At 39.3% G+C, this 13,143-nt stretch overlaps 1 protein-coding gene across 2 annotated transcripts in view; it reads right to left on the bottom strand.

Moving 5' to 3' along the window:
- PRSS12 (serine protease 12) overlaps nucleotides 1-13,143 on the bottom strand; it is a 305,892-nt gene that overhangs the window by 91,606 nt on the left and 201,143 nt on the right. For both annotated transcript variants that reach the window (XM_069743759.1, XM_069743760.1), the window contains one exon: nucleotides 1,198-1,339. In XM_069743759.1, the coding sequence (XP_069599860.1) occupies nucleotides 1,198-1,339 (142 nt within the window). The remainder of the gene's footprint in view (nucleotides 1-1,197; nucleotides 1,340-13,143) is intronic.

Genomic DNA, 13,143 nt, shown 5'->3' with positions numbered 1-13,143 from the left:
GTAGGTGGGAAAGTTCACTGAACTGCTTGAGTAAACCAAGGGTGCACCAAGCAGCTGATTGGCATAAATAAATTAATAAAAAATAGTCTGTCAAACACAGGAAAGGATTTGGACACAAATGATACAGTTTTGATTAGGTCTGCATCCCATACACCCATACAAGGTTGCTGTGATTAGTTTGAACAGTCACTTTATGCTGACAGACTCCCTTTAATCACTGTGACTTCCTAAAATAGCTTCGTTTCCTGAAACTTTTACAGATCTCTTATATTTATAGGTTGAAAATCGGAACAGCTCAAATTAGAATAGATCAACAAGATTCCCAGGACAATGGTCAAGAGCCTCTTCAGTAGTCCGTGAACTCCAGCATCCCCAGCACCTCTTCTGTTATGGTGTGACTTTATCATTGCAGAGCAATACACACACATGATGTTCCACTGGACCTATTAATAAGAAGCAATGGGCATGCCGGCAGCTTGGAGGAGGTTGCAGGGCTCTGGACTGGCGACCATGGACTACCGGCACAGCTGTTGGACCGGTGTCCTGCAAATCATTTTGCTCAACTCTAGCACAAAAACTTTACACATGTTAAAGTAAACAACAATTAAATCCAATCTAGACAACCCTCACTAATATAAATTGTCCTAATATTCTGTTACTTGCTGTACCTACAATGTATAATATAGGTATGACTGGGGTCCAAGCTGATTAGCAGACAGAGAATTACAGAATATATTTGGATATACTTGTGAATTCCACTATGTCTAGAAACAAAAATGTTCCTAGACCTAGTGGTACACCATTGTTTTCATCTATACATTAGAATATGAAAGTATATTATCTGCAAATCACGCGATTCACACCTCTTACTATTCTATAGCAGGTATCTTATATACTGTAAATTAATGCAGTGAAAATTACATTAGATTTACAGACTGTTCGGCAAAACAAGATGTAAAAATAAAGTGCAAATTAAAAAAAAATGTTGCTTTGCGTTCATATTTATACATTGCAATGCATATACAGAAAACAGCTCAAGACATGCACGTTAATAGTCTATTTCCCAGACAGAAATCTCTTTCCACTTACATAGTAATTTATGGTTATTAATGTACAAATTCCAGATACTTGAAAACCTCCTATTGCCTCCTGGAAATATACGGCCTGTCAAGGAAGTGCTCCATTTGCTGGACTTACTTGTAGCCAAGTTGCCGGCACACAACAGATGCATCCTTATCGGTCCATCCATCATCACAGATTGTCCCCCACTGGCCATTGAGATAAATTTCCACACGCCCCTCTTTCTTTGTTTCGCCATCCATCAACCTCAAAGGAGGACCTGGAAGAAAGGCAAGATGCTGAGATAAAGACAAAGGGACACAAACAGAAACCTTACAGATCATATAAGAACTATTTTAAATGCAGTAAAAGTGATTTATTTTCATCTTATTTCGGAATTATAGAAGAAAAATAGAATTTTTTTTAGAACATAGAAAAGAAAAAGGTTCAATATACAATCAACAAATAACCAGTACACTTTCAATATGTTTGCGTATAGCGGATGATGAATATTTTTTTCTAATTGTGGATGGAAAATCCATAGCGTAATCCAGTAGTAGCAAAAAATTTTTTAAATCAGCTGCATAACAATTTTTTTTGCAGATATTGACATCTGATTTCACCTTTTGCATCGCCTAGGATGATATCAGTAGAGGAAAGGAACAAAATAATCATACAAAACATGTCCATGTTTTTGGTCCACATCTTAGGACCAAGTCAGAGGTAACTTGGTCCTAAGATGTCATGGCCAGGCATTATATAGATGTACTGAATATGTGGCCTGGCCACATATAGTATAAGATAAAGTTGTATGAATCATTTCAATGTACAAAGCCGGAAGCTGGAGAGCCACAGATATAGGTCCAAGACCAAGGAGGAGCTGCAGTGGCCTGTGCAGGACATCAGCCTAAGTTATGGAGAAATCATGGCAGATTTGAAACTTTCAGCAGAATCATCAACACTCAAACATTGTGGGAAAATAAACAGTTTTATTTAGGACATACTGCACCTATCATCTGCATCATCACAACATGGAGGATTACAGGAGAGGGCAGACTGACTCAAACTAGAGAGGTCATACAGTACATTATATATAAACTATAGAAGTTCACAGAAAGTGATCTGATGTTCCTCCAGCATAGCTGTAGCTGTTGCTATATCTAACATAGCAAACATGATTTGGGCCACAGAGACTATGACTGTTGTGGGGGTTGAACCAATAGGCTGAAATTAATTCTGCTCAATATTAATATTAACATATTAATAATTATTATTTGATATAGAATTAAGCATGCTGAAATCTCCGGATATACCGTATGAGCCCGCACAGCCTCCCTATAAACCACACACAGCCCCTATATACCGTGCGAGCCCCCACATAGCTTCTCTATATACAATATGAGCCCTCACATAGCCCCTATATACAGTATCAGACCCCAAATAGCCTCCTATATACAGTCTGAAGCCCCACCTAGCTCCCCTATATACAAATGTTGGGTGTACCCCGCATCTTGTCCACACATAATAATTCAAATCAAAGTCCTTTATTATCCCATGTTAAAATTAAAGATTAAAAACATTCTTGAAAAATAGTGGAAAAAATATTGGGATGAACTTTATGCGCTTCTAACAATTCAGTTCTTATTCATTCATGTAGTACTATGAGTAAAAACTGAATTGTTCGAAATTTGTTAGGTTCATCCCACTGTTTTTCAAGAATGTTTTCAATCTTTAATTTTAACATAGAATAGTAAAGGCCTTTGATTTTAATTACTAGCTGTGGACATGATGGAGGATACACTTTACATTTGCATCTTTACCTCCTGCTGACACAGCTTCCATTCCTGCACTGCCCTAGGACAATGTTCACAAACTGCATTTCAACTTGGTGAACTGGATTCCAATCTTTTTTTGGCCCTATAAACAGTATGAGCCCGCACATAGCTCTCTATATACAATATGAGCTCACACATAGCCTCCATAAACACAGTGTGAGCCCCCATATATCCGCTTTACATATGGTATGAGCCCTCACATAGCCCCTAAATATATTAAGAGCCCCCACATAACCTCCTATTTACAGTACAAGCCACAACATAGCTTCTATATACAGTATGAGTCACCAAATAGCCTTTCTATATACAATATGAGCCATCATATACAGTATGAGCCCATATAATTATATATAATATGGGCCCCCACATAGCCTCCTATACACAGCATGAGCCCCCCAGATAGGCTCCTATATACAGTGAGTCCCACATAGCATACTATATATAATATGAGCTACCATATAGCCTCTCTATATAGAATATGAGCCCTCACAAAGCCTTCTATACAGTATGAGCCCATATAAAGCTCAATATATACAATATGGGCCCCCACATAGCCTCCTATACACAGCATGAGCCCCCAAGATAGGCTCCTATATACAGTGAGTCCCACATAGCAGACTATATATAATATGAGCTACCATATAGCCTCTCTATATAGAATATGAGCCCTCACATATCCCGCTAAATACAGTATAAACCCTCACATAGCCCCTTATATACTGTGCAAGCAACGATCCCATACATATATTACAAAAAAACACATACTCACCACACTCTTATTCCCCCAGGGCTCTGCTCAAGTCTACGATGCACTTACTCTGCACACAGCAGTCATGATGTAATGATGTTATTGCGTCTGCTGACACAGACGCACACACTGATTGGTGGAAGAAGGAGTCCGCTGCTCGTCCTTCACCAACTTAATCACTGCTGTCTGCATCCTGAGGTGCACAAAGAAGAAAATCTGCCTGATCTACCTGTACATGTATATAGACAAGTCAGAAAAGATCAATGTAAAGTAAGCAAATATTGGGCTAAGAGTTATCTAATGTATCAATGAAGAGAATCGCTTAGCAGGTTATTGATATGTAATCAGAGGACAGTATGAAAAAGCAGCTGAATTCAGAGCTGTGTCACTTATCAGGCTGTGTGTTGTTTACTTACAATGAATGTTTATCACTAGGAGATTATTATTGCCCTGACCACAGTGCATGTAAGACCTGGTCCAACCACACCCCTCCCCTGATAAGCAGCTAACTGTCACTACACAATGTACATAAAAAGCTGTGGTAGGGGTGGGGTTAGCTTTTCAGGTCTGCTACATGTAAAACTCTGATTGTGTCACAACGGTTGCACCTAGTAAACTAAGAGATACATTATTGGAATCAGGCTCACTTGCCCTATATTATGCTACCCTCAGATTAAATAGCAAAAACTAGCTGACAGACTTCTTTTATAGCTTGATTTTACTCATGGAGACAAACTCTGCACTATTATATTATATATGGATTTCATAGAGGTGGTCTTGATTAGCACTCTTCTTTATGTGTCAGATTCAAGAGCTACTTTTTAAGAGCCCCATTTGCTATCGCAGACTTGAGCAGCCCTGTGAATTTTAGCCATATAATGCTATAGCTGCTTGGCTGGCAGTGGCTTTTCTGGGCATTATCTCATGTTATTGGGAGGTGCTGGGGTCCAATCCTGGGTCGATCAGCTTATCTACCTAGAAGCCACATTGAGAAATATTTTGTCTCTAACGTGACAGCCCCTTTACGTTTATCCTATTGATATGTACCATGTACTGTAGAAGACAACTGTAGCTGTGTCTGTTGTGCGGTAGCAGATATCCCCTTTAATAATGACAAGTATATAATTTGTGAAATATCAAAGTCTTCGTTTATTTTATGACCTGCAATGAACCGTGCTGAATAGTGATAGTCTGCTGGTTCAGTCGGCACAGATGGTTCTTGCTATTACAGACAGAATATTTTTGTCTCAATGATGTTTTAGGGTTATGTAGGCATAATCCAAGTTTATTTATCAAGGTCAGAGTTAATTATTGCCCTTATTATTCCCCAAGAGAGGAAAGTCATTCATAACATTGCCAAGCCAGTGGTTGTGATCACTCGTAATAACTGAAACATCTGCAATTCCTATCTGTAAAAAGGGATGTAATGGAATAGTATTTCACTTTCAGAAACCAGCTGCAAAGTTCTGCTTGATATCAGTCCATCAAATCGCCGGCAGCTGCTCTTGTAAGGGCTCACACCTACTCATCCCTGCTATAAGGGAATATCATCTATAATAGATTCACAGTTATGAATACTTATACAGATTAATAATTTAACACTAATGCATGTAGAATGTGGCCTGCACAATGTGGACATTAATTTTAGAGTATAGTGGATGCTAGAAGAAATATTTACAGAGCTGTCTATGATTACAGTATAGACAAGGTCCCGTTTGCTGGCAATTTTGGAGTATATTTTACTTGACGTAATTGGAGGATACGATAAATCGTCGGTCAGGCAGAAAATTGGCCGTCTGTAAATCTCCCGGGTCTGAAGACGGAGTGTCAATCATTTTTGGACCAGCTGTCTTATTTCCATATGCCTTTTAGTCCCTTAACTCACAGAAAATCTCTCCCTAATCCGCTCACCCAAGGATTTAAACCCTTCCACTTCCATTAATATTATCCGAACATGACCTTTAAATATGCAAAATGACTGTACTTATTGCTATATGTAGATTTGTTCATGGTTTCTAGATAAAAACATGTTTTATAGAACACAACACATTCTGTGATGCTATATGGTCAGATTCACAGGACCTTGTTCATGACATTCCTGCAAGGAGCCAAGTGTGTAATATCTCTCAGAGGTGGCTGATGAGAACCAGAATAACATTTCTCGTGCTGCACCAAAAATGTCAATGGATCAAAGCCAATTGATCATTTAAATAATGTGACTGTATGGGTTCTAGTAGACTCAAGGCCTTTAATTATCCACTTCTTATATACAGTAGCTACCTATGTTCCCAGATGCCATCAAATCTGTCTAGCTATGTGGGGGCACTAAAATATATTTTACTGCATAAAAAGTCAGACTCAGGTTAGTATAGTGAGAATCCCAATGGAAGCTGTAATGTCAGCCATACTAGTTGTCACTTAAGCAGGCTACACTTCAGACAGCAGTCAGTCAATTAATGGTTTGGTTGACAGATATCTCTCTGGAACCCTCACACCAACATACACATGGAAGCTCAGATAAACACATATGTGTTTTGATAAGTAGTGCTGCCAGACAGCTTTGAGTTGGCTAATCTTCCACGAGACCAGTAGTATGGCAATCCAGGAGGCAGAGGTGGCTTAAAACAGCATCAGCCTGCATAGCATGCCAATACAGTGCACGCTGACCTATCACTGCCTGTTCTCTGCAGGTTGCTTTAGACCTGAAGCCTATAGAACGGCAGGAGCACACAGAGATCATTACAGTCCCGGTGTAGAAGGCATGATGATGCCAACTAGTGATCAGCGAATATACTCATTACTCGAGATTTCTCGAGCATGCTCGGGCGTCCTCCGAGTATTTTATAATGCTCAGAGTTTTAGTTTTTAGCACCACAGCTGAATGATTTACATCTGTTAGCCAGCATAAGTACATTATTATTATTATTATTACTATTATTACTATTACTAGCAACCAGGCAACCCCCACATGTACTCAGCCTGGCTAACAGATGTAAATCCTTCAGCTGCGGTGCTAAAAACTAAATCTCCAAGCACTACAAAAAAAATACTCGGAGGACCACGGAGCGTGCTTGAGAAATCTCGAGTAACGAGTATATTCGCTCATCACTAATGCCAACACTTCGATCTGCCTGTTTTGGGATGCTGATTGTGCTCACAGAGTCAGCAGGATCCTGGGCTAGATGAATATAGAGCTATAGCTATGGGGGCTATCATACTTCATGTAGGTGGCTGTGAGGAGCATCATACTGTTTGTGGGGGAGTGTAGAGGAATCATACTGTGTGGTGCATATGGGGATATTATTACTGTTTAGGGTCACTTAGGGAACTACATTCAATGTCAAGTGGGCATTTAAGAGGTATTATTATATTACAGTGACACTCAAAGTATTATAACTGTCGAAAGGCCATATGGGAGACATTATACCTTCCAGCGGTGTTACTTTTGTGAGCCCTATTATGTTCTAAGGCACTTATAGATGGCAATAACCTTTTCTAGGAGGAAAAAATTACCATCTAAAGGGCACTATTTAGGTGTTTTACTATGTAAGGGAAAAGTGGTAAGCATTATTACTATGTGGCTTACGAAGAGGAGTACCGTTACCCTGCCAAACAGCAGGAGCAGTAATACCAATAAATACGGTTGCAACGGATTCATCAATGTGATATCAGTAGGATGGGGAGTTTGTGAACATTAAGAATAGATGGAACAGTGCTGGAAATGTGAAAAGCCAAATGTGTCTATGTTGTATACTCTACAGATGAATTGTGTCAGGAGAAGTTGTCATGTCAGTCTGGACTGGGAGGAAAAGATGGGAAAAGAGAACAACTTTATCAAAAAGAACTTCATCTCTGAGCCACTATGTATACCTGTTCCGTAATCCCTCAATATATTCTGCAGGACTGGTATCTATCACTATATGGTCGCTTTGTGGTAGTACTATCGATCTTGGGTTTTGCTTAGTGATTTATTTTCAGCCCCTTGGCATTAAATTTATGAACCACTTACATATTACTGTCACCATAATTTAATTGATTTTGGAACATAGAATACATGTGATTAGCACTTACAAATGCCGTATTTTTTATTGTATACAGAGATCTGCAAATTTATTCAAGTGGAACTGAATTCTTCTCAGATGTAATTAAAATTTGTATTTTCCAGGATATGACTATTTTGAAATTGGCTCTGCTCAAATTTAGCAAAATGATGGCCAGCGGCAGTCCTCACTTTGCTGGATCGTACAGAGCCGGCAACAGAACTTAAAAAGAATGAATACTCACCGTACAGGTCAACTATCACACCATCTCTGCACCCGCCATCTGGATATCTTGGCCTCTTCTTTTTGATCATCTTTAATGCTCTAATGCCCAGTACTTAAACTGAGAATACTCTAATAAATCAAGGACATGAGGGGGGGGTTGTGATTGGGTTTTAGAGCATTTCACTAATGTACAAAATGGTCAGTCCACTCATGTTAAGTATCAATACTCTAACTCCAACAATCAGCCCTTATGTTTCTGGACACACGTTTAACATCGACATTACTTTCAGTTACAATGTCCACACTTAATTTTTTTAATTTCCTCACTACTTAAATTGAAGACAATATTGAAACAAGCTAGCAAATCCCTTAACAGGACACAATTCACATTAAAACCACTGAGTGGCCACACACTGCGGCAAATTGTATAGATGTCATAGCGGAGTATCATGAAATCATTTTAATTTTAGTAAAGCTTGCCACAAACCTCAGGATTATTATTATTATTATAATTTATTGTTATAGCGCCATTTATTCCATGGCGCTTTACATGTGTGGAGGGGTATATATATAAAAAACAAGTGCAATAATCTTAAACAATACAAGTCATAACTGGTACAGGAGGAGAGAGGACCCTGCCCGCGAGGGCTCACAATCTACAAGATATGCTGAACCCACAATAAATGTGAGAAAGTACACTTCTGTATAACTAAATCCAACTATTTATTCATCATCCATACTATTCATGTCCTGTTTAAATGTTCTTGTTTAATTTGCAAAGATTTCTAAAATAAAATGAGCTCAAAAGACAAAAAACACGACCCAAGCAACAAACCACGAGACCGCCTGACAAACGATACATAGACGTGAAATATGAAATGAATATTATCTTCAAACAATCACTCTTGAGAATTCTCACATTCGCACATATGGATCCTTGTGTCACAAATGCATCATTAAATTAAATTAGCGCATCAAATCTTACATAGTAGAATGAAGAATCCTGATTTCACACTTTGCGCTTTTTAAAGAAAAATACAGACTTAGGATTTGTAAATGGGAAGAGACAATGAAATATTAAAATGATTCTTTGTGTCAGCATTTGAGATAAAATTACCTTGTGTCTTTACTTTTCACACTACATCATCAAATCACAGAGGATATGTGTGAAATATGAGATCACAATAAAACAAGGCCAATTACTTTTCCACTATTTAACTACTGTATTTTTAAATACGTCTTTCCAATATATCCCCTTAGGCCTCTTTCACACTTCTGTCTTTTTCCTCACCTCGAAATCCGTTGATTTTAGAAAAAACAGGATCCTGCAAATTTTTCTGCAGGATCTTGTTTTTCCCATAGACTTGTATTAGCGACGGATTGTGAGGGATGGCCATCCGTTTCATCCATCGTGCACTGGATCCGTCGGAAAATAGAGGTCCGTCGGGTGGAGAAAACGTTCAGAGGAATGTTTTTTTTGCACGTCGGAAAATCGCTCAGCGACAGTCCTGCGCTGTCCGTCGTTGGCTAGAATAGAAGCCTATGGACGCAGGATCCATCGCTGACCGTCAAACACAGGAATCCAGCGACGTATCCCGTTTTTTCATTCTGAGCATGCTGGAAGGATGTTCTAGTCTGGGAAAAAACTCTCTCTCTCTCTCTCTCTCTCTCTCGAATTTTATGCATTAAAATTCAGGTACTACCGAATTCGATGAATTCGTCAGTTTACTCAATGCGTTACATCCGTTTGCCAATCTTTTTACAACATCCGTCGATACGTTGCGCCGACGCACTATGATGGCCGTCTCAAAATGGGAGTGTGAAAGAAGCCTTACACATATGAGAGGTTCGGTTATCAGCTTCGTACACGTCATCAGCTTTTAGAAGCTTTTATTAATATCAGATTAAACCATATTATATATGTTTCGTTTTCTTTGGCATCTATTGCATTTTATCCAGCAGTAAAGAACAGTATTGTTCCTTTCCTGCGTCTATGTCTTGTGTTCTTCCTGCTTCACTTTCTTTTAAGTCCAGCTGAAATAAAATCACACTGGCTGCCAAAATACCGGTGCTACTTACATTTCTTTCACAGTGCAAAGTGGCAACCTGCCAGAAGCTCAATGAATGGCAGCATTAAAATGTCACCTGTAATATTCCTAGGCTCACCAGAAACTAATATATGACAATTTATAATCACCTGTCCCAGAGGGTAGGAGAGAAATAATTCAGATTTTGCAAGCTTGTGCACTCGGCAAAGATCTAAACCTTTTTTTCCGACATACACTGAGGGGCTGATTCATCAAACAGCTTTTGCCAGAATTCTGTCATTTAGTCACTTGAAATGTCACAAAATTTTGAGAATTTTGGTAGTTTTATGCCAGTTTTTGCCAGCTCTGTTAGCTCTTCAAAAAGAGGACGGATCTTAGTTAAGTCTCAATACCTTTTCGAAAAAGAGGGTAAGCAAATGGAACTTTATCTGGTTTAGCTCTCTGCGCTGCTTCTATATGTCCTGGTGATTTTCTTTTATGTCCTCCCATGTCTTATTGGACCTATACCCTCTACTTGCCTACTTCCATGTCTCCTCCATAGTTTCAGACTTTTGTTATTAATTTTGTATTTCGAACGCTTTTAATGAATTGTTATAATAAAAGTTGTTTTTAAACTTATCTTTGATGGTTTATGGCTTACTCCATTCCTTTTCTTAGTAATGTTAAGACAGGTAATGCTGAGCACAGCCAACAGAATTCACCATAATTTACAATTACAATCCTTGCTGCAGTGCATTTCTTGTGGTGACACTTAGCAGTCTTCGTCAAGACTGGCATTATCTTGCATCTTATCTATCTACCTATCCTTAGTGTGAACAGGTGCAAGCTGCAATGACTGTATGATATATAAAAAGAAAAGGCAACAGCACTCTGTAAGGGCCAAGATATATCAAAATACTGAAAGCATTAAATCTAAGTTGTATTGTTACTCAACAAGATGTACTCACAAAAAAATGAAGGCTCCTAACCTAATGCATAAACTGGCCAATTCATGTGTGCCCATCAACTACAGCAAGGTGACACTTCTCTTATGGGTCCTATCCTACTGGACATGCCACTTTAATTTCCTATTGAGCATGTGTTTTAGTGTGTAACAGCAGCCAGACATAAAAAAACAATATAAACCTGGTATCGCTATAATCACATCAACCCAAAGAATAAGGTCACTACTTTGTCCTCACGAGAAAGGGAATAAAAAATAAATAAAACTAATTTTTCACCTGCTCTTGATTTTTTCATTCTGCCTACCAAAGATCACGGTAAGGCTAAACTCACATTTATCCTGCGCTCTGTGCTGAGCAAGGCTTACACCAGGGTTTCTGAATAATTCTCTCGATGTGAATATTTTTCTGCCCAATGATGACAAAAGTATTCTAGGAGTGATACCTTTATTGGCTAACCAGAAAATAATCTTCTATCATCATTGGGCAGAAAAATATTCACATCGATTTTTCTGGCTAACACGGTACCACAATACAATTTGTTATTGTATATCTGAATAATTCTCTGAAATACATGATTCAGATGGAACCCCCAGTGAAGGATTCCCTATAATGAGGCAGATGGAGACACTGTGAACACTGTCTGGCCTATGATCCAGCGGTGTAAGTCTATTTAGGCATGCCTAAAATCGCAGACCGCCACAGTTTTGAGCACTTCTGAAAGGAAGGAAACCACTGAACAGAGGCCAGAGGAGCACAGAGTAACTCTGCTACCTCATTACAGTGAATGGATCCCTTGGAGTTTCATTTGAATTATGTCACTCTGCAATTTAGATGGACAACCCAAAGTAAGTGCTCAGAGTAGAGCGCAGGATAAATGTAATCCCAAACATTATGTAAAATGTTCCCAATAAAAGCTTCAACTCAATCCACAAAAATAGTAAGTAGCCACTCAGGTCCGTCACCTCTCAATGGAAATATAGGGGGTTTTCATGTTACTGGTTGCACAAAGACTCTGGAAAAGTGCTATGGCTCCTCACACCCCAAAAGAAATCCAAAAAATTCTGCATTCCCAAATGCCCCCTCCCTTCTGAGCCCCACAGTGTGCCTCTATCACATTTAACATCCACATGTTTGGCATTTCTGTAGCGATGACAGCCCGCCCAAATTACAGGTGCTGTCTCCAGAAGCATGAACTCTGAACCACAATGAACTGGTCATTAGAAAGTACTGGGCACTACAATGGCAGTTTGCAATTTACTCAGTAACATCCACCGCTGCTTGTTTCTGGAAAACACCCATGGAGTCAAAATCGTCACTACACCTGTAGATAAATTTCCGAAGGAACTATTCTATGAAAATCTGTGCTACAGAAGGCAAATAGCGCACCATGTCTCCCGAGTCTCTTTGTATGGCTAAGCAGTACTGTACAGCCATATATAGGGTATTTCTACATTCAGCAGGAATTGTGTGACAAACTTTGATGCGATTTGTACCCATTTCTCCTTGTAAAAATGTAAAATCTGTGGCTAAACAATTTTTTTGTAGTAAAAATGCAATTACTTTTTCTTCACAGCCCAGTGGTATAAAATTCTGTGACACACCTGTGGCGTCAATATGATCACTGCAACCCTAGATTAATTCATCAAGAGGTGTATTTTGTAAAATGGGGTCACTTATGAGTTCTGCTGGTCTGGCACCTCAGGGGCCCTCCCAGTGGGTCATGGCACCAATTTTACATAACAGTAAAATTGGTACTATGATATGGTGCTCCATAATATTTGCACAACAAATTTTGGGGTGCATTTTCTACTGCTATCCTTGTGAAAGTGTAGAAAAATGGGGCTAAACAACAGTTTTGTGGGAATTTTTTTTTCATTTTCACAGACTAACGTTGTAAAATTCTGTGAAGCACTTGGGGGTTCAAGGTGCTCACCACAAATCTAGATAAACTAGTTGAGGGGTCTAGTTTCCAAAATGGAATCATTTGGGAGAGTTTTCCACTGTGTAGGCAGGTCAGGGTCTCTCCAATCATGACATGACTGTGTTCCAAAACACCACTCCTTTCTTTCTGAGCACTGCAGTGTGCCCAAACAGTAGTTTTCCTCCACATATTGGGTATCGGCAGTAGCGTAGCTACCGGTGGGGCAGAGGGGGCCATCGCCCCAGGCCCCGCGCTCTGAGGGGGCCCACCCAGAGCTATGCTACTGTAACTGCATCGGTGCATGCAGCGCGCCGATGCAGTTA

Source organism: Ranitomeya imitator, chromosome 1 (genome assembly GCF_032444005.1).
Source record: "Ranitomeya imitator isolate aRanImi1 chromosome 1, aRanImi1.pri, whole genome shotgun sequence".
Taxonomy (NCBI): domain Eukaryota; kingdom Metazoa; phylum Chordata; class Amphibia; order Anura; family Dendrobatidae; genus Ranitomeya; species Ranitomeya imitator.
This window is presented reverse-complemented; position numbering and strand designations above follow the sequence as displayed.